The 22599-nt window shown below is 40.8% G+C and overlaps 1 protein-coding gene across 1 annotated transcript in view; it reads right to left on the bottom strand.

The window, feature by feature from the left end:
• The window catches only part of KLHL32 (kelch like family member 32), a 184603-nt gene that overhangs the window by 18340 nt on the left and 143664 nt on the right, over positions 1-22599 (bottom strand). Inside the window, exons 7-9 of the mRNA XM_045843238.1 lie at positions 16551-17277; positions 3320-3378; positions 177-369 (exon numbers count right to left, since the gene is read on the bottom strand). Of these exons, the coding sequence (XP_045699194.1) occupies positions 177-369; positions 3320-3378; positions 16551-17277 (979 nt within the window). The remainder of the gene's footprint in view (positions 1-176; positions 370-3319; positions 3379-16550; positions 17278-22599) is intronic.

Genomic DNA, 22599 nt, shown 5'->3' with positions numbered 1-22599 from the left:
CACAGGCCCTGAGAAACTAGATGCTCAGCCACCTGGTCGAGTGAAATTTTGTGAGAAAAATAATGTGCACATTTCTAGTTAATAAAAGCAAGTTGTTCTACCACCCTGCCCTTAATATTTAGATAGACAGCTTCTCTGCTTTTCCTTTTCTTGATTTACAGAATCAAGGTACTTGCCAGTCAGCAGGTTGAAACTGCAGCGCGTCCACTGGTCGGTGTCAATGTTGTAGGAATCTATGTGCCGCACGAGGATCCGGTCGTTGTTGTAGTCCAGGTCGTTGCCTCCAAGGACATAGAGCTTCCTGTGGACAGCAGCCATGGAATGGTAGACCCTTCTCTGCAGCATGGGGCTGCGGCTTATCCACTTATTCTGAAGAAGGAAATGCAGGTGAATTCTGTTAACAGGAGAGCTTCACGGCAGAGAACAGCTGTACCTTTTTAGTAGTGGGGATCCTACTATTTGTCAATCACCTGTTATTTAAATGTTGTTTATATACCTTGAAAGGTATGGTCTTCTTGCCCAACAACAAGCTCAGAAACACCCACATATTCCAACTCTGTTTTCCACTTACATAAGACACTTCTTGGTTGGGTTGCATTTTATAGGGCAGTTTGCATTTATAAGGGGAGCATATGAAGTATAGAAATTGAGGGAACTTACTCATGCAAATTACTTAAGAGAGAAAGTGCACGGCTAGGTATACTGTCTACGGTGGTGTGGTGATTAAGAAACAGGAAACAGGGGCTGCACCTAGAATGCCTGGGTGCATAGCCTGTGAGCAACATGTTTGACCTCCCTGTGCCCTTTGCTCCTCTGTGAGGTGGGGATCATAACGCCCACCTGACAAGCCTGCTGTGAGGATTAAATGAGCTAATACACATAAAGCATTTAGAATAATGCCTTACACATAATGTCCAATGAGTATACACTTTTTAAAAAGTATTGTGATAATCACTGACTACCAAGGCCTGTGCATAAGCTAAGGTGAGGGCAGCTTTGCTGTTCTGGAAAAGATTTACCTCTTGAGATCAATTAGCAACCAATGCCTTCACTGCTCTTGTATCAGCCTTCTTTAATATATTTACAATCACATTTTCTGTCAAACTGAGAAAAGTTATTTCTAGGCATGCGTTTGTTTTGGTAGAAGGCTGAGTTTTATATAACTTTGGGGAATATTTGGCTCTAGGTTACTCATGATAATGAGAAAGGTGTGAGGACCCCTCTTACAATAACATTCCTATTTAAAATATGTAAAATTAGATAAAAACAAAATATGACTATAATTTTAAATTTCAACTAAGTAATGGACAGGTAAGTAAACCTAACCATTTCGTTCTACATAAACACAAAATATACAGGGACAACCCAAGATTCCTTTTTGCCAAGAAAAATTTGGATTTCAACTGAGAGAAATCATATGATGTTTTGAATACACAGAATTTCACCAGTTCACAAAGCTGTAAAGGAAGAAGAAAAAAATGTTTTGTATAAATATTGGTCCAAAGGCATATTTGCTAGTTCATTTCTAATTTCTTTAATTTTAAAGATACACTTGAGAAAAAGAGAAAAAATGAAAATGGTTTGTACAGTTTGAAACACATTTAACCTGCTTCTTTTTCATCATGTCATAATAAGAATCTCCTTCCAATTAAATGTCTTCTTTAATAAAATAGTCACCCTTTTCTTTCAGGTACTCTGCTAAGAAATGTCTTCAACACACTACAGATGAATGGATTTAACTCAAAACTCGGGTGGTAGTTTTCTCAGGATGCTTTCTGTGTGGGAGCCCATTACATTAGCAGTCCGGTCCCCTGCCCTGGGACTGTGGGCTCCATCTGGTTTGCAAAGCCTGCCTGCATCCCCTGATTATATCTTTAGCTTCCTTCACTGCCGTGCCTGCCAGGTGAGCTGACAACCACTGCAAAGGCAGAGAAACAGAGAGGCCGGGTGGGGTCATTCCTAATAAGCTAGCATGTGAATACTAATCAGTGGTGGGGAAGCAGAGGTCACCCCAGCCTGCCTGTTGGCAGGTAGGGATGTGCTCTGTGGCAGATGGCAGGCATTATCGACTCTCCACAAAGGCCTGGAAGAGAAATAAGCACCAGGGCTGAATGATAGAATTATTGAGATTCTGAGCAAGATGCAAGCAGATGTGATGTTTGCCAGGACCCAGCGTAAACAATACGCCAGCAGAATTTTAAAAAAGAGCATGTGTGTACAAACATGAAACAGAAGTCATTTGAGAAATGTTAACACCTTCTTCCTCTTTAACCACGTGTGCGCTGAACTCCAGCAATTGCAATTAATGATCCCTCTTGAGACATCTGGCCCATGGCCATGTGGGCTCAGAAATCTACAGCTTCTGAAGGCATCAGGAAACACACTTGCAAAGGCAGAAATAGCTTCATTAAATTCAGAATTAAGTAATTGTTAAAATAAAAAGATTCCAGACAGACTGAGGTCACTTTGGACAGACATTTGGTAGCTAACCCCAAACCAGGCAGCCAACGCTGACCTGTTGTTTCATGTTCCACTACCTTCAGCTGATGGATAGTAAATTCCCTAATTAAATCATTCAGGATGTTGTCATAATTGTGAAAAATATTTACATTACCAAAGTCATAGAAATAGCATCTATCAGCAAATATGTGCCAAAGTCACAGACATTTTGGTAGAAGAAAAGAATAAAAACAGTTCTTCTTTGGGGAAAAAAGACACTATGCATGCATAAGAAGCGGATGGGGGAAGGACAGGCACCCTCAATGTGCTTCTGGTTCCAGTCCCAGCTCTTGGATGAAAAACACTTTTCAGATACTTCTACTCTGTACTTGTCTGAGACACTGTTCTAGGACATTCTGGCTACAATGAGTTAAATAAAAGTTATTTTATTTCGGAATAATGAAACCATAAACATGCCCCCCAGCCATCGCCCCCACCCCTGGAATGGCAAGCCTTCTAAGAAGACACAGCAATGAGACAATTCAAATCCTTTCTTTGGGTGCCTCTGAATATGAACAGCTACTTGAGATAATGGAAACAGAAGGCATTCAACTCATCAGTAGATTTTCCATTTTCTTCTATATTGTGTGAACCTCTGAAAGAGTTAAGCATGTTGTTTAGCATAAAACTAAAGGACCTGAAACTTTATGAGCAAACAAAAGCAGGGAAACAAAAAGCAGTTTAACCAGATGCTTCCTTTTTCCTATGTAGGTTTAATGTGCACGTGTGAGTAGATGTGGCGTTCCAGCTACTAATTACTGTGGAAATCTTTTAAAATTCACTTTATTAAGGTAATGAGCTTTTCTTATAGGATTCTTACCTGGTTAGGTTCATATACCATTAGTCTGTTCTGATATTGGGCGGTGTTAGTTACTCCACCTGTAATGGATTAACATGTGTTAGAGCTTTCATGAATAAGAAATAGGATATTCCAACATAAGAATGAGATACAATTAAAGAAAAATTAGCTACTGCGGAGGATCTGTTTGCATACCCTTGTGGTGAACCCATGGCATAATTAAGAAGCTTATTGTTGAAGCAGTTTTATTTTCCAGAAACATTTCAGAAGCAATCCAGTGGAGAGCAAGCAACAAGTATGCCGAGATTAGCATGAGGTCCCAGCTCTGACAAGCTGCTCTGAACGAGGGCGGCGTGTGTGGAGGGAGTGGGGGGAACACAGCACACAGGCAGCTCTGTGCCATTCATGCCGGCAACGTAGTCACGTGGAAAATTCTTGTCTTGAGCTAAATTGGCAACTTTACAGCTCTAACCTGTTATCCACTAACACAGTGATATCTTGATATCTCTTTAGGAGAACCATATCTAAGAAAAGACATTACTTATCACAAGAAATCTAGAGACAGTACTCTCCAGCGGAGTATAACAAGAGCCACAAACATGAGTCACATATGCAACTTTAACTTTCCCAGTAGTGACATTAAAAACAAGCAGTGAAATTAAACTAAATATAAATTTGATTTCATTCAAAATACTACCTTTTCAACCTGAAATTAATATAAAATTGAGATATGTCATATATTTGTCACACTAAGTTTTAAAAATCCAGTGTGTATTTGATATAGCATATCTCAGTCCAGATTAGGCGCATTTCAAGCACGCAGTAAGCCCCACGTGGCTGCTGGCCACTGCACTGGACAGCAGAGTCCTGGACTCCTGCAGTGCCGCCGCCGCTGTCCTTGGCTGCTTTGAAGCTCTGTGGACAATGGCTTAGATCCAAAAATCTTGAGACTTTCTACTTAATCAAGAACCACTAAAAAGTCATTACACATTTAGCTAAGTTTCTCATACTTCTTTTCATATTTGTGGTATACATTGGGCCCTATAAAAGCCAGATATAATTGATTCTACTTTAATTTTTACCATTAAGTAGAAAGACTGAAAAACAATTTATAAAGCAGCAAAGAGAAATAATACAATATCAAATGTTATGTAATAACAGAAATATAAGAACCAGCCCTTGAAATTCTATCTTTACAAATATTGCCTCATATATAGTACTAGATACTGTTGTAAAAGATATTCTAATTGTAATGAGTATCACAAAGAAGCAGCTACTATTGCAATAAATACCTAAAATAGAGCCAGACTAACACATTTCCTATTGACATTTTTTGAATTTAATAAACGAGTATTGCTACAATATTGCCCAAGACAGCCTTAACATCCCCCTCAGCTTGACTGAACTCTAGACAGGGTTCTTCCTGCCTCGAGGTCTCTGACCTCCCTGTTCTTATAGCATTACTTTAGAGAACCTTTCATTATAAATTCTTTCTCTGCCTCTTTAAGATGTAAACCATTTAAGAAAGCTCCTTGCAAGTTTTAATCTGAGGAATATCTTCCTCAAGGCCTTGGGAGCTATCCCACAGAAGTGAAGAGAATGCCCCACCTCCCATTTTCTATGGAGGGGAGAAGCCTAACTTAGGATGGGACCAGTCAGCAAACACTAATGGCCTGATCACAGAAACAACACTTACAAGCTCAGGGATAACTGAATATGCTCAGCACACCTCACGGATCAGCCTTCCACTAAAGGTCCTTCAGTACTTTTCCGCTGGCTGGTCCCAGTGCTTAAAAACACTCCTGCTTCTTTTTCAGAGGAGTCTGTTTCAGACTGCATGTTGGTCTCTCTCCAATAGTGTAGTAGTCTTGAATAGAGTCCCCCTTGCCTATTTCACTTTGTCCATTATAATTTTTGCTTTGACAGTTCAAATACTTTGAACAGGTCACCACCATCAATTCCATGGCCAGGAGTCAAGTCAACCAGAATTCAGAGGATTAATGCATAATCCTCAGCTGAGCTGGAATAATCAATCAATTCTAATGGTTACATAAAGGGGAGAGAACCTGTCCAGGTCAATCATTACTCTCTCATTCAACTCTAGTAAGGAGATTATATCTTTCATGTAATTGACCATAGCTATTATTAACAAGAGGGCTTTAAAAAAAATTCTCTCTGAAGCTAGCAACCACTTTTCAAGCTCAATGAAGAGCTTTTTCTATGGAGGAAATCCAAATAACAGAGAAATGAGCTTCCTGCCCTTAAAAACAAGGTCTTTTCCACATTTCTCATGGAATGTCCCATTTTAAAAATGAGGCCCTGGGCAGGTAGCTCAGTTGGTTAGAATGTCATCTTGATTTGCCCAGGTTGTGGGTTCAATTCCAGCCCAGGGCACACAGAAGAATCAATCAATGAATGCATAAATGTGTGGGACAACACATTTCTCAATTTCAATCTGTCTCTCTCACTCTCTCTCTCTCCCTCCCTGCCCCCTCCCCTTCCCCTTCTCCCTCTCTAAAAAAGTCAATAAACTGAAAAAAAGGAAAACATTTAAGAAAGCTGAAGCTGAAATGCTTACATAGAGTCAAAATGTATTTCAAAATAAATACAGAGGTATGTTTGCTTTTTCCTCCCAACCTTCCTTTTCTTATCTGATTAAAAACTGAATGTCCAATAATTCTTTCTACACAAGAATAATCAAACCTATTGAGACCTCACAGGTCTTCAGTGGTAAAATGATTGCCAAGTTCTGACCTGGGCCATAACCGCCAGATTAATGTCCAGCTCACCTGTAATCATTTCTCCAAATGAGAGGGAACAGAGGGTAAGGCTCCCACCCATTATTTCAAAACTCTGATGGTTTATCTACTTGTTTTAGAAATATGGGACAGAATTAATATCTGGTGCAGTAAACTATCTGTTTATGACACTATTTGAAAATATTTACACTACTATATGTATCAGACTCTGCCCATTATAGATTAAATGCACAACCAATGGATTAGAATGTAGCTATTACATCCTCTCTCCCAAGCAGGGCACACAGTTTATCTTTACGCTCTTCAGAATTATTATTTACTGGCTTCCACAGATGCATCAGCTGCATTATAATATAGTTTTTTTAATCTGCACTCAGTAATTAGATTCCTTACCCTTACATACAAATTTCCACTCACATGACAATGTTCAGAGGTGAGATACTGTTTTACTAGTTGAGAGTAAAAATAGAAGTCCTCCTTAGTTATTCGGTTGATTACTTCTAGAATGTTAAGCCACAGGAGGTGCCTAAAAAACCTAATGCTGTAACTTTCGCCAAGTCCGGATAGCAAGGGAAAACCTTAAAAATTGGTTTTATTGCATTTCCCCTTTGAAATAATTTAGAAATGAGCATGTAAATAAAAACAATTTCTTTTCAGCACAAAAATAAGTTTTTAAAAAAGCACCCGACTTTGCAGTCCACATTTCCTCAGCAGCGTTCCTCATTTGCCGAGCTTCAGCATTACATTCCCTTCACACAGCACTCCTCACTTGCAGATCAATCTGCTGAAATGAGATGCTCAGGATTTGCATACAGATTTGACTATACAAAAATAGATATGGAATTAATAACAGTCTCTATATGTTTTAATTTCTCCTAGACTGGAGTACCCTTGCCTGCAGCAGTATTCCTGGCTTTGAAAGTCATCAAGCTGATTTGTCTGCTCTGGGTTATGATGCCACATGCTGCTACCCTGTCCCTTGCAATCAAAGACTTGCAAAGATAGATTCCATGCCATCGAGTATATTTTATAGATTGGCAGTTTTGATCTCCCTCCCCCACCCCAGGGGGGAGATAATCTGCATCTTAACAGCTTTCTATAGATACATCTGTCATTAAATATGCCATTCTGTATCAGCATCCATTTTGAAAGCCAAGTTTTCCCTAACTTTGAAGTGCCACAAAGTTAAGACTTTCAGCCAAAATTGAAAATGGACAACCCTGTCTTATACTTCTGCACTGTGACTTAAAGACATATTGCTGGTTCCCCCAAAGTCAAATAAGTCTTTAAAAACTGCCAGAAGGAATGAAAAGTTACCACCATGCTACCAGCAGTGAGCAATGCTTTCTATCATCAAGACAAGAGTAAAGCATTTTTCTTAAGCTTCCCTGTTCAACTCCACACAAATGTTGTGACAAATGGATGAATGCGTACAGGAGAAAGGATGACAGGTGACTGCCAAACAAGCGATCTTTGTCTCCAGCACTGAGAATTCAGCAACTCCCAAAACTCACTCTGTTCAAGAGCAACTGGTCACTGCTGACGGTGCCTATAAAATAGCGTGTATAGCAAAAACATCTCTCAATATATGTTGATCAGGGCAGGCCAAGCCTGGGAGCCCTGCTAATTTTTTTTCAAGGACAGAAAATATCTCTGTTGATGAAGTCCTACACTAGTGTGGCACTAGTACCCTTGCCAGGGTGAGCAAGATTCGAAGACCTGAATGTGCCCATGCTCTTAGGGGAGGTGCTCCCCGCTGGAACTCTGCCAGCCAGTTCAGGGCTGGGGTAAAATCTCTTCAAGAGTCTCTGCAAGAGCCCTGGAGGCCTGCAGTGCGCAGCTTCACACTAGTGGGGTGGGGGTTGGGGGTGAGAGGGAGTTTCTGGACAGGCTGTGGCATCAACGGGCTCCTTTATGACTCTGTCCTTCGGGGAATCATGTAACACAGCCAAACCTAGGGTCCTTATAATCAACATGGAGGTGATGAAGTCTCTCTCGCTGATTTTTGATAAACTACATAGTGTATGGTATACAGGCAATCTACAAAGGGAAGTTTAGTACAATACTGTACTCGTTTGTTTATGGAAATTTCTTACCATTTCCATAAAAGGTATAAATGAATATGTATGGAATGTTGAAAAATAAGTGTGGAATACTGAGTTAATAATGAATGAATTCTGTAGTCTGAAATAGATTTCTTATAACTTTGTTTTTTCTAGCAACCAGAGTTACTGACTGGCTGATTAGGATATTGAGGCTTTTTCCTTCTTTAATAGTGTAAGCATCTCCTCTATAAACTTGCTCCAGTTCTCAAAAGACTAAAACTCACACTTATAGTCTAAGTATCAAAAGAATGGCCTGGCATTAGGTGAGAGTTAATATTAGTCATATTTTATAGAGATAAACTCAGTATTAATTCTTAACAAAAGGGACACCATGGGAATATTTGCAATAAATGCAAAAATAAGCTATTTATTATCTATTTTAACACATTAGACTGTCCATATGTTTGGAGTATTTATAATGCTACATAAACAATGAAAGCCAAGAATCTTTCTACTAAATTAGCATCTTCAATAAAAGTATACTTAATTCATGCATTAAATTCAAACAAGTACTCATATTATCTCTGTTACAAATGGATGGCTACTTAAAATACTCAAAATGTGCAAAGAAAGTCTCAAATTTACAAAACATCTATAAAGGAAAGGCTGATACACTTGAAAACATAAATTGTATTTATGTCACCTACAGTGACCCAAAATATGTCAAGTATGCCCACTGTGCTATTTTAAAGAAGTGAAATGATAAATAATAGTAAAATCTACCACAATGCAGATGCCAGCTGCCCTTCAAAATCTCCATAAAATCCCCCCTCCCATTCCTCATTTTGTGGAAAGCTGAAATCCTGCCTCCAAAGCCTTTCCGCGTGCCCCCAGCCACTCTCCGGGCCCCTCTGCTGGTCGCTGTCACCCTGGCTTTGCTGCGGAGTGGTTGGCTCTGTTATCGCCCTCCTGCCACTGACCAAGTTCCTCAGCCATTCCCCATTTCTGTGATGTAGCTTTAACCTTCTCTCTTAGCAATAAAGAAAATGGCTTCTTTATAATACCCTTTTGTAGAGGAATTTAGCTTACTCTTTATTCTGCCTTCTTTCTCTAGGTTCATCTAGACAGACACAAATGGATCATCCAAACAAAGGCTGCTCTTTCCGTGACAGGAATTCTGGAGGCAATGGGGTAGACTGTTTTTTAAACCACCTACACTAATAACTTCAGAGGCCACTGGACTACTATGTTATAATATGTAATCCTTGCAGAAAACAGTGTTCTAATCTAAACCAGTGTGTCAGAGTAGCTCTGTACTATCACTAAATTTCTTTTTAACTTTATATTGACATTTCTGTTTTAGAAACTGAATTACAGAACCACACAGAATAAGGCATTATGTGGCTCAGCAATGTGACCTGAGAAAGATGGTCAGTTAGACAATAAAAGATAATCAAATGATTGTTGATCCTGAACCAACCTCCAGGTGTGACTGTTCTGCTGTGCATCATTTACTTTACACTGTGCCACTTGGAGGTTCCTTTTAACATGCGGGTATGTTTCTGAGATGTTCCTCTGAGTGATAAACAGCTGGTTTGTGTGGTTTCATGGGAAAAATATGGTTCCAAAAGCCAGAGATACAGAGATCAAATTCCAACTTTGTCAAATACTAGTTGTGTGAACTGGCGATATCATTTAACTTCATTAAGCCTCATTCCCTGAGCAGAAATTTGAGGGTAAACAAAGTGCTATTTCTATAGAACAAAAGGAAGCCAGTTAGGATGAGATCTTTGTAAATTATTTTGGAAAACATATGTGATCTGATTGCGTGGCTTCCATTTCAATTCAATGCTGTAGTAGTTTTGTTTTATCTTCTTTTAATTTTTATTTATTTATTTTTAATTAAATGTGTCGGGGTGACATTGGTTAATACAGTTGTATCGGTTCCAAGTGCATAATCCTATGATGATTATCGGTATTTTGCAGTGTTTTGTTTTCATCTCTTTCACGTGGGGAGTAGTAAAGGTTGGGGCAGAAGTGAAAAACAAGGAGAAAAAGTAATGAGCTAGGGCAGTGGGCAGCTACAATAAAGCACCAAAGATTTTAATCTTAGTGGACATTGCAGTTCACTGGGAACTTTTAAGTGGGCATGCCAAGAGATCAAGCTCCAAACTGCTACCAGCCAGGTGGCTTCATCACGTGGGCACTGCCTCCAGCAGCAGCAAACAGGCTTCTGTGCTCACTCCCTCAGCACACCTGGGTCTCCTGCCAGCAAACCTTAAGCCGTTGACATTCACCTCACTGGGATCCCAGCATGCTGAACTCCTTCTGGTATCCTCTGAGGTATTTCTCAGCCTAAAGGCCTTCCATCACTATTGAATCCAAGGCTCTGCCTTCTCCAGTTCCTTGCTCAGCACGACCAAAAGTATAGGACAGAGATTTACAAACTCAGTCACCACACTTTGGTGGTTTCCAAAGTGTGGGCTCTGAGTATGGGCTCTGACACTTCATCTCTTTTTCACATGTCAATTCTCCCTGTTTTCTCAGAGACTTCTTCCAAGGCCACTCCCTTCAAGCAATCGACCCTGTCCTGACACTGCACGACCTTGACCTTGACAGGCAACCTGTCTCTCACTCGCCTGGGGAGAAGACACCTCCTCAGGCTCTGCCCCTCACCTGTGAGATTACCCACATCCAGCAAGGTCTCCTGCCCTCCAAGCTTGGAGCTTGAGGGGTCTCTCCTCCTGTCCCAGACTGAATCCCCCGCAACTCCCTCCTGCCTGTTCATGACTGTAAATATTGTATCCCCCGGACTAATCACCATTCCCGGTACCTGGGACATGCTCTCAGCATTTACTAACCAAGGATGCCCCTACTCCTTTCATCGTCCATTTCACTCTCTCCTTTCCCTTATCTGTGCATGCCCTTAATGCAGTCGCATCCTTAAAAAAACAGTTTCCTCCTGCCCTGGCTGGTGTGGCTCAGTGGACTGGGCCCTAGCCTGTGGATCAAAGGGTTGCTGGTTTGACTCCCAGTTGGGGCACATGCCTGGGTTGCAGGTCAGGTCCTCAGTGGGGGGGTGCTTGAGAAGCAACGACACATGGATGCTTCTCTCCTTCTCTTTCTTTCTCCCCCCCTTCCCTTCTCTAAAAATAAATAAGTAAAATCTTAAAAAAAAAACTAGGGAAAAAATTTCCCTCCTTTGACCCCAGATTTCCTCTTCTGGCTATACTCTCTTTTCACAGTCAAACTTCTGTCTTTACTTCCTACACTCTTTTTTTCCCCTAAAGCCAAAATGCTATTTATTAATTTATAATGAAAAATGTGCTGTCACATGGACTGAAGTATGTGTGTACCTACAAACAGCACAGTCTCTCCCTACAGGCAGGAGCCTGATGATCGGAAAGTTGTCTGCTAAGCTCAAATCCAGAGAGTGAGGTTGAGGAAACATCCCAACCTCTTGCAAATACAGCCCACAGCTGCAGTTTTCATTTCTTCTCTTTCCATTCACACCTTCCATCACTGCATTCTGGCTTTCACCTGCTTCCACTCCCTGAAACAGCTTTCACTGAAATTTCCAAGTAATAGTTTCTGATTGAAAAAATGCAGAGGAAATATTCCAAGGATGTCCAACCTTTTGGCATCTCTGGGCCACACTGGAAGAAAAAGAGCTGTCTTGGGCCACACATTAAGTACATTGAGACATGTAATCACACACACACACACACACACACACACACACACACACATACACACCTCAATGTTTTAAGTAAATTTATGATTTTTGTATTGGGCTGCATTCATAGCCATCCTGGACCATATGTGGCCCACGGGCTGCAGGTTGGACACCCCTGCTACACCTTGGTTTTCCTGTATTATTGGACACCTCTCACCATGCCCTTCAGCTGTGGCTTTGTTTCTACAACACTCCTCCTCTGGCCCTGCCCATCCCACATTCTCAGGCACCTTCCTCAGTGCCCCCTCCTCTGCATACTCCTCACCAGGTTTTCCCAGCCTTCTGCCCTCTGCTCCTTGCCAGACCGTATCTAGCCTATCTGTCCCCTCACACTCTCCACCACCTCATTGTATCTCACTGGATTCTCTGTGAGAACCTCCTCACTTACCTTTGCACTGAGAAACAGCAGGCAAGGTTCTCTCTCTGAGTCTGAGAGGCAGGGGCTTTGAGGAAAGTGAGGACACTGGTGGTCGGGGTAGAGAAGTCTTGGGGAGCTGTGTAGCCCTACCAGCCCTCCAGTCAACTGGCCTCCGCCCCCAGGGCTCAGCTGCCCAGGCACAGACACAGACAAGGGGACCACTGGGTTTGTCCCACATTGTGTGCTTGCCAGAGGGCAAGAGAGTTATTGAAATGATTGGACCCTGAATCCCAAGCACAAGGATGGGAGGGTTGATGGGTAAGTAGGAAGTATCCAATGGACCAGAGGCCAAGTTATGATAAAGGTGCTACACACTTTTTTGAAGTCTCTTATGTCCTTTGCACTATTTCTGTACCTAAGAAAGACTTCCGTCATCACATGGAGCATATGTTATACTATAATCATCTGTTTAAGAGTCTGTTCCCTCTACTATACCAAGAACTCCAGCATAAGACCTATGTCTTACTCTGCTTCGTCCCTCTAGCACTTGTCTGGGACAAGACTTACTGAACTCAGGGACCTCCTTCAGCATCTCCTGGTTGGTAAGAAGTGGAGCAAGTTCCATGAGAACGTGACTGTGGTCTGTGACCACAGTCCATCCTCTGCTCTGCCCCGTGTTGGTTCCCAATGGTTTGCATATCATTTTTAAGATGTTAGTTCAGGGTTAGCACAGATAAAACTACAGCTATGGCATTTAAACATACTAACGAAATTTTACATTGTCCTAATGTTAATAAATACTAAAGAAGCCAAAGTCCCTTTAATGGGTTTGAATAAATTAAAGTTACTTAAAACATGGCAATGCAAAGTTCATCTAAATTTAATCAAGCTAAAAATAAACATAACTTCCAGGGAGTTAAAGAAGCTTTAACAAATGTCGTTTCATTAATGAAATAGCTGCAAAAATCTTTGATTGTCAGCTCCTAGAGGGCAGGAAGGGTGTTTGCTGAATTGGTCTCATTTATGTATGAACCAGCACTAGACTTAATAAGAATGCAGCATTCACCAAAGCATCAAGAAAGCACTAAAGTGCTAAATACTGCTTTGGGGTAAATGCAGTGGCATTTGTCTTATTTTTATAGTTTTAAAGCACTAATTTTGTGATTAGCTTCCCATTATCCTGCTGGGTTCTTTTGACAAAAGTGAAAAGGTAAGTTGTTCTGCAAGAGGAACCCAGGATCAATTGTCACACACAGAAAAAGGATCTTTGTCGTCCTTGCCAATACCTTAAAGAGGACGGCATACCTCTTAAAGCACAACTGGAGGATATGTAATGCTTATTTTATCTCAGGATTGTGAATTTCAAGTAGAAATGATGTGGATCATTTGTGAATTGGGTCACAATGTCAAATACCACAGGAGCCTGTAGAATGTGACAGTCGCTAACATCCTAAATCAAATGCTAGTGGGCATACCCCTACAGCCGGCTTTTCTGAATTCATCTCTGCTTGTCTCATTTTAAAACCATGGAAAGGTTTTCAAGGCATCCTGACCCCAAAATGGACAAAGAAAGGGAAGGGGGTTTGTGGAGAGACTGAGCACCCTGGAAATTATGAGTCTCTAAAGAAACATTCATTCTGTGTTATGTGGCACAGAAAAAATAAGGTCAAAAATCCACATTCTAAAATCCTTACCACCTTTACCTCAGGCAAAGCTTGCAAAATATCAGAAGAATACCAATGACCCAATCCCCCATCAATTAAATTGTAAATACTTGATTATTTGGCACAGGATAAGGAATAGCCTCAAACAGTTTCATCTGTTCAAATAAATCAGAGTAACACTTCAAAATCAGTGATAGTCAGGGTGAAATATACCTGTCTTTTTTTTTAACAGGCTATTAGCAAATCTAGTCACCCCTCCCTATCCATGGTGAGATTCACAATTGATTTATTATAAGCTGGGCTTAAGGAAAGAGGCAGACGACTGAAGGTATTAGAAATGTCACTGGTGATTTCCTCCTCTTTGCAATTAGAGGTATTGTACTGTACACAGGGAAGTGAGTTTCCATCTCAAGTACACAGTAGGGAGAAACAAACCTGAGGAAATTGTGATTGTTTCCATTAAGTATGGTTAACACATGCGGCTTACATTAGTGCAAAAGAAGAACAAAGAAAATGTATTTCCTTTCACGGTAGGGAGAAAACAGCGATGTAGCAGTAAGATCTGTATTAAGTTGATACGTCTAATAAAATGGAAAAGGAAATATAGAGGCCATATTGAAAGAGAAGTCAGCTTGACAGATCCAGCCAGGTTAAGATAAGCTTCTGTGCTTTCTCAAGGCCTCACTGAAGAAGGTATTAAGTAGTCATATCTTTAAGACTATATAAGGGACACTCCAGTAGCATTTTAAAAGCTAGTTTTATAGCCAAAGAATAAGAAATATTTATGAGAATTTCATACAGAATTTAGAAAATGTTGGTAATGTAAGAATGCAGTGCATTAACAACACATGGAAACTAAATGAATCAATGGAAGGAATATACATGGGAAAAAATATGAATTACATTTAGTTCATAAGTCCGTCATTCTTTTGTTATCCAAGTCTAGTAGAGATCTGTTTCTTCTGTTAGCAAAGACTTATTTATAGTCAAGTCTGAAGTTTCTTCAGCAAAACTAAAGGAATATAGTTCTGATGATTGTTTACTTAACTATTGAGGTAGAAGACAATTAAAGAGAAGGGGAGAAGTCACCCGATGAAGCTTTTATTTAAACATACCTACATATACTAACATACACACTTACACTGAATGCTTTTTTTGGTGTACAGGACCAGGAATTGCTGGGTCCGCTTCCTCAGTCTTGATCTCAGCTTCAGTCATCCAGGCACTTAAGCCCTGACATGAGCTTGGTTCTTCAATGAAAATGAATAAATTGCCAGTAATGGAGGCACTACCCAGAAAAAGCAAGACTGTGGCTTTCTCCCTGGCTACTGAGGACAGCAAAAGGGTGGAATGAGCAGAGGCCAAACAAGTTTGGTGTAAATGCAAGGGAGAATGCTGGTAGAGCTGAAGTGAAACAACTGGGGAAGAGGCTGTGGGAAGCTGCGAAGCCTTCACAGGTATCCCTAATAATGACCGTTTCTTCCAGGTACAGACGCCTCCGAGTTTCTCAGTACAGCAGGTCTTCAAATAATGCCATTCTGTTCACTCTCATTTTGTTAGAACGTTAATGAGACGTGTATACCAATTAGCCTGTGGTAAAACTGCTTTCCCTATACGTCATTTCACTTAAAGTCACTGAAAATATTGATGACATTAATTGAGGGCTTACAGTATTTATCTGATTTTACTCTCTATCCTTGATAGGGAAATTCAATAAGTTTTATTTGAGTCACAGAATGAGTATCCTCCAACTAAGAGAAGATGTAACTTTCTTCCCTAATACGCAAACCTTTATAAAGACGAGCATTTTAGGTCTTTTCAATGATAGAACTGGAAGCACAGGTTGCTAACGTGATGTTAATACATATGCCTCTCAGACTCCTCTAGACAAGTGAAAGGGCAGCCATGAGGAGCGTGGAGAAGTGTGTGGGTCTGGGTGAAACCAGACCAGCAGTGAGGGAGTGAGTGCTGAGGCTGGGGTGATGGGAATGTGGAGTTCACTATACTAGTCTCTCTACTTTTTCCGCAATCAAAGGCTTTTTTTCCCCCAAAACAATGAAGAAAAAAAAAGGAAATTAAAATGATAATGCCCTTAAATGATTAGGAAGAATGGAAGGCTAAATAGAAATCAGGGATTAGGATGGCATGAGTCACTACACAGATATACTAAATGTTATTTTAGTCAATAGTTCCAATCGCTTCTATCAGTGCAGAGCGATCCTCTTACCTGGATAGATACCCATTGCTATACCTATTACAGTGGATTCACTGGGCTGTCATTTCACCTGCCCTGACTCTAGTGAAGACTTGTAGTCAGGCAGCCCAGGGTAAAGCTAAAAGCAAAGAACCTTGATAAACCATTGGTGTGCAATACAGGTCATGAATATCAAAAGCTGACAATCTAAACAACAGGTTTGGTCAGAAAAGAGGTGTGATGGGCCATTAATTTCCATCTTGAATTTTAACTCCACAAATCACTCAGGAAGTCACAGGAAGGTCGATTACTTCCCAGTACATTGCTCTATGTAGAGTAGGTGCTCAGGAACTCAATGTTAACCAGCTAAAATGGCAGCCTTGGCCCATTCATTCAGTTACACATGGCCACACTACCAAAGCTTGATCTTTAAACTTGCCCCACACATTTAAAATGAAGGTGTGTTTTGATAAATCTCACACAAGGCATTTTCTACCTGATATCCAAAGCAGACCATCCGCCACAGAGCCGGCGTGACATGACAGGGACCGATCAAAGGACTGCACAAAAGCCCATTTGTTCTTCTTGGGGCAATACCGCTCAACTGTTGGCAGAACCTGGCGCAGTTCATTTCTGCCCCCAACGGCATAGAGGTACTCATCCATGGCGCCCAGCACAAAGTGCTCCCGGCAGTTTTTCATGGGTGCTATCTCTGCCCAGGAATTACTGCGGGGGTCATAGCGACAGGCAGTCCTCACAGCACACGTCCGGCCACTGGCATGCTCCACTTCCCCTCCTGCCACAAACAGGAAGTCCCCCATGACTGCCACACAGTGGTGACTCCTTCCCACGGGCATGGGGGCCAGCTCGCTCCAGTTGGCAATGGCAGCGATGAGAGCATTCTCCTGATCCACGGGATTGAAGTACCGGAGTTCCTTGACTTTACAGACCTCCCGCTTCTTCCCACCGATGATGTAGAGAGTGTCTGACTGGAACCTGGGTTTGGTCCTGCGAGTCTGCCACACGGGCTGTGCGTAGATGCTCTGGTGGTATTCCAGGGCCTCGTTCACAAGAGCTGTCGCTGCCTCGCTTGCCTGGACCAGAGGGTGGGACAGGGCAACTGTATGGAGAGTATCCACATCCATCAGGCCGAAGCGGATGTACTGCAGAAGCTCATCCATGTGCTGGTAATGGCAGTTGTGTTCCAGCCACCTCACGGCTAGCTGAAACAGAGGGAGGCGAGATGAGAGGACAATGCAAGGGGAAGGAGGGGAGCCTGAGCAACGGCATGTAGGCAGGTCACTGCGTATTCTTTCAGACACTTAATAACGCAAGTTATTTCTTTCTTACAAGTCATATTTGGATACCTGTTGAGGATGTTTTTTTCCTTCATAAACAAAAAAATTTTCAAAAAACAGAAAAGAACTCAAGACATCATTGTAGGCATTAGAAACAATGTTAAACAACAATGTTGGGGACCTTAAGGTATCACTTGGTGTGAACAAAAGTCACTTTTCAAAGAGTAAAAGTACTGTTGCGAAACAGCCTGTTGGTCCCCTCACGTTCAGTGCAGAGGAGGCCGGCACACCCTACCCCAGGAAACGTCAACTCTGAGCGGGGTCATCACAGCCCGTGAGTCAAGGTGCTGCATCGATACAAGTAATGTACGGAAGCATGTGATCATCTGAGCCCACAGGGCGTACTGCAGGGAAAATCAATATGACACTAGTAGAATGATTTAGAAAGGAGAAGGCCTTTTCCCCTTGCCCCTTTGGTAAGTATATCAATCAGGAAGCAAAAGAAGAAAAAGAAAGACTGCAATCTATCCATGTAATTTTCCCCTCAATTAATTTTCATCTCCAAGACAGTTGTCATGTGCCCATATAAGATACTGGCAGTTTGTTAGAAGCTTTTTCACAGAAAACAGGATATGAAAGAGATGACCTCTGTACTATGAACAGAATAGCACACTGTAATCCTAATCTTTTTATTTATGTCTAGATTTCCTTCAGGAAGAAAAGGAATAAGAAATTTTGGCCACAGATAAAGAGAATTTCTTAAACAAAAGTAGGTGCATTAAGTAAATAATAATAATAAAACAGAATAATGGTTTAAAAAATATCACCAACAAAAAACTCACTCATGTTATGGAGCACCTGAAGTAACTTAATTAATGTGCCTTAGTATTTACGTTTGGCAAACTTGCCCACACTAGCATAAAGAAGTATATCCAGTAAATATTTCAAGTCAACATATTTGGTATGAACTATTCTTAGCAGCACCTATATTAAACTCAATCTCCTAGACAATATAAATGTGGATTTGAAGGAATGGCATGAAACAGTGAAGCAATGAATCAGAATACCAAATAACTTTATTTTATTTTATTTTATTTTATTTGCATTCTGTCCTGGTGAAAAGAAACAATCACTAAACTCTGAAGCCCTAGATGATGTCAGAACTTCAGAGTTTCTGTATCCATTTGACAAATGGCTCTAAAAGGCAACATATATTTGGGGCTTATCGTTTTAGCTTTCTGAATGAAGAAAATGTAGGAAGTGAATTCACTTCCAATACTCTCTGAATTGCATCTTTTAATGAATTACACGGTTTGGAGAAGTGACAGAGGAGTGTCCCTCGGTGCAGGTAGCCTGCCAGTGACAAGGGGGCAGACGTGGAGGGCAGATGAGTGACGCTCTCTAGCTCTTTGTCTAGAAACTGGAACTTTTAATTTAAGGAAGGTAGAAACCTCATGAAAAATATCTGGGTATGGTAACAGCAGCAATAATCAAAGAGACTGCAGAAGAAAAACATCACTCATCAACCCCCAGCTCTCTGCCACATGTGGGAGTTCCCACCTGGTTTTTCTCCACCACAATTTTAGAAGTTTCAAGGGATGGGGTTCCAATCATTGCCCTGGGAAGAAATTAAACAACTTCATAAATGATTTTCCATTCTTTGCTCACTGAGCTTTCAAAAGTTATTGGGGATAAAGTCATTCCACTCAAGGTAATTTCTCATGTACCAGGTAAAATTTTCTAAAATTAATCTTTAATAGTGCTCCTAATTTAACAGACTAATTCCAGCTGATATGCTTTGCTTTATAACAAATTTCTTACATCCTAATGTTTCTGCATCTTTCATATGGGTACTGCAGGAAACAGCACTGGAGAAACATTAGATAAATACCCATGTCTCCATGGTCTCTTTTTATAGCATAGTGCTGCCCATCTAATTATTTTTCTCGTTCCTCATAAATCAGTTCTCCCTACACCACAATCAATCTTCTAGCCCATCTCTTAACACGCTCCGGTTTACCTTTATCTTCCTAGCAAACAGTGCCATGTACCATGTGAGAAGCGCGCCAGCCACAACTAGGCTCTCTGCTTTTACGAAAATCTCTAACAAATCATTGGCGGTGGGAAAGTGACCACTCTGCTCTATACTGACCAAACCCTGGCTTCCTGTCCACCATCACCCCTACATCACACGTACACAGAGGTCAGGGTGTTTTCCATGTTCCTCAGACACTGTGTATGACAGCATACTTTGTGGATACATATTTAGTTTGCATTTTCTGGGATAGCTTTTTATCTTATTTCTTGTCAATATTTCTAAGTTCTCACAGGTTTCATATAAATTTTCATACTTTATTGCTTATAAATATTTTCAGACAACAGGAGTCATTTCCACATGGGTTTTTCTTTCCTCCACATCAAAAGTTATAATGAACTACTTATTCTGCCACCAATTACCAACCAATTTCACCTGGACATAGCGTTATTTGTGAATTTAAATCCAGCGCTTCTCAAACCTACATTGCACCCAAATTACCTGGGTTTTCTGGTCAAAATGAAGATTCTGACTCAAGAGGTGTGGGGGGAGGGTTGGAAGTCTGCATTTCTAACTGCTTCCTGAGTAAGGTGTATGGTGCTGGGCCGAGGGCCACACTGAACAGGAGGGTTTAGACAGTTTCCCTCCCATTCAGAAAACTTTATTAGAGTATGTTGTTGTTTCAAATTTAAGAAGGTTTAAATCAAATGGAATCTAAGTAGGATGCTGTAGTAAAGATTTAGGATATTTATAGCTTAATATTATGGTAAGACAGCGTATTTCCTACATAGTAAGAGACAGGTAAGATCTTACTACGGGTAAGACAGCATATTTTGAAACCTTAGTTCTAAAAGGTCTATAAATCCACAGCTGATTGTGATAACATATAGTAAATCATATAAACACTGCGCAGTTTTGCTTTTGCAGTAATAGACAAATACATGTAATAGTGTTATTACAGTGTTCCCACTTTCATGAAAGTGTAAAAGAGGAAAATAAACACTGAAACTATGGATCACTCTTCATTATCTAAATAATGAAAGAACTGGCAAAAGAACTACAACAACGGGCCACCTCAAAATCACCTCTCCACCGTGATCTGCACCATGGCACTATTCGCTGCCACACTGAATTACAGGCAAGGTGGTGGAGGGAGTCCGGGATCCCATTTAAGGGGTATAGGAACTACCATAAGCAGAAGGCTGATTCATCATTGGGGCATCATAGAACCCAAAGACCACAGTTAGCTTTGTAGTGTGTAATGTTTTGATGCTTATGTTTAAAAGTGGTTATGTTGGGAACTGGTGGCTTTTAATGACACTACACTGAGATACCGTAACTCAGGGAAGGCTCAAACCGTATTTTATCTCACTTATTCTGGTATGCTGACATCCTCATCACCCTGAATTCTAGTATGTATTGATTGGGAGGGAAATGAAGCATGCAGTGAGAGTCTTATCTTCCAGATTTTGGTGACGAAGCCAGCAAGAGTGGAAAAGAAACCAAGAAGGACACAGCAAAGAGTACTGAGGAAACACGGCCATTAGGCAGGATGTTTCCTAAATCATCTGAAATGCAGGGGACCGTCATCTCCAAGGGCTACAGGACATCTCCCAAGCACCTTGCCTGACCCGGTCTGGTTCATCTCACCCTCATGGAAAACTGTTACTTCCTGAAAGAAGCATTTGCTGCAGCTTATTCCAGCATCATCTCATTCTCGGGTCCTTGCTAAGAAGGGCAGCTGGCACACAGTAAGCTATAAATATTGGTTGAATAAATGGAAAATTTCTTATAAATATTTTTAGGCTATTCCTCGTATTTCTCTGGAACAAACAAAATCAATTCTTACATATTTTATCTATCCATCACAGCCTTCAGTTCCCTATTTTGTTACCCATCTTCACAACTTCCCTATATAAAGCCCTTAGAAGCTCTCAAAACCCCACATGCAGTGTACTGGACTTAGTTACAAAAGACTCTTGTTTGACTCCCTCAAATGATTGGTGCTGGCCACCTCTGCTTGAGGTTCTTGGCGAGACAATGAACACTGTAGTCTTTTAAAACCCTCAGATAAATAATAAAGTACTAGCGCAAGAAGAAACTTTAGGATACGTTTGGTTCAAGCTTCTCATTTCACAAACGGAAATCAAATCCAGGTAAGTTATCTGACTTACCCCACGTCATGCAGCAAATGGGTAGACAGGTTGGAACTAGAACTCCTGTGTTTAAATTATACAGTGTGTTTTTCTATTGTATAGCATCGTTATTATTTTTCCACCAATAATCACTTTAAGATAAAGTCCAGGAAAATGCACTCAAGTGCAAATATAACTTCCATAGTCTTCAAATTAAAAAAATAAAGTATGTTTTTAAAAATAGGATGGTAATATTTTTAATGAGTTTCATTTATAGACTACTTCTACATAAAAGGCAGGCATTTAATGGTACCAATTAAAGAAGAAGTATGCAGAGGAAAGGGTTTCCAGTGTATCTTGAAATACTGTTTCATATTTTATGGGAATTTATATGAGGTCTGTCCAGAAAGATTCCAGCCATTGTTAATATAACGAGAACAGTTTGCATAACATCAGTGTAACGTGGCAGTGAAGGAGAGTGGACTGGAATGTGCATGTGTGAACAATGATGACTTCACTGTACTAGTCAGTGGGGGCAGTAGATACTACTGAGTGAGCATGTGTGCTGTGTGGTCACATTCAAAATGACTGAGCAAGTAGAGCAATGCATCTGTATCAGATTTTGCATTAAGCTTGAACATTCCTCCGTGGAAACTATTTGGATGATTCAGAAGGCCACAGTTATGGACAACTGGTGACTGGTAGCTTTATAATGACAACATGCCCGTTCATGCATCACATCTTCTGCAGTTTGCAAAACATCAAATCACCCAGTGACTCAGCACCTCTACAGCCCAGGTTTAGCACCCTGCAACTTCTGGCTTTTCCCAAAAGTAAAATCACCTTTGAGAGGGAAGAGATTTCAGACTGTTGATAAGATTCAGGAAAATAAGACGGGGCAGCTGATGGTGACTGGGAGAACTGTGTGAGGTCCCCAGGTGCCTACTTTGAAGGGGACTGAGATGTCATTGTCCTATGCATAATGTCTCTTGTATCTTGTCACTTCTTTAGTAGATGTCTCTATTTTTCATATTACACAGTCGGATATTTTATGAATAAACCTCATATTTTAATTTT

The sequence above is a fragment of the Phyllostomus hastatus genome, unplaced genomic scaffold (assembly GCF_019186645.2).
Source record: "Phyllostomus hastatus isolate PE091 unplaced genomic scaffold, TTU_PhHast_1.1 phas_contig_40, whole genome shotgun sequence".
Lineage (NCBI taxonomy): Eukaryota > Metazoa > Chordata > Mammalia > Chiroptera > Phyllostomidae > Phyllostomus > Phyllostomus hastatus.
Note: the sequence above shows the minus strand (reverse complement) of the source record. Positions and strands in the feature narration are given on the sequence as shown.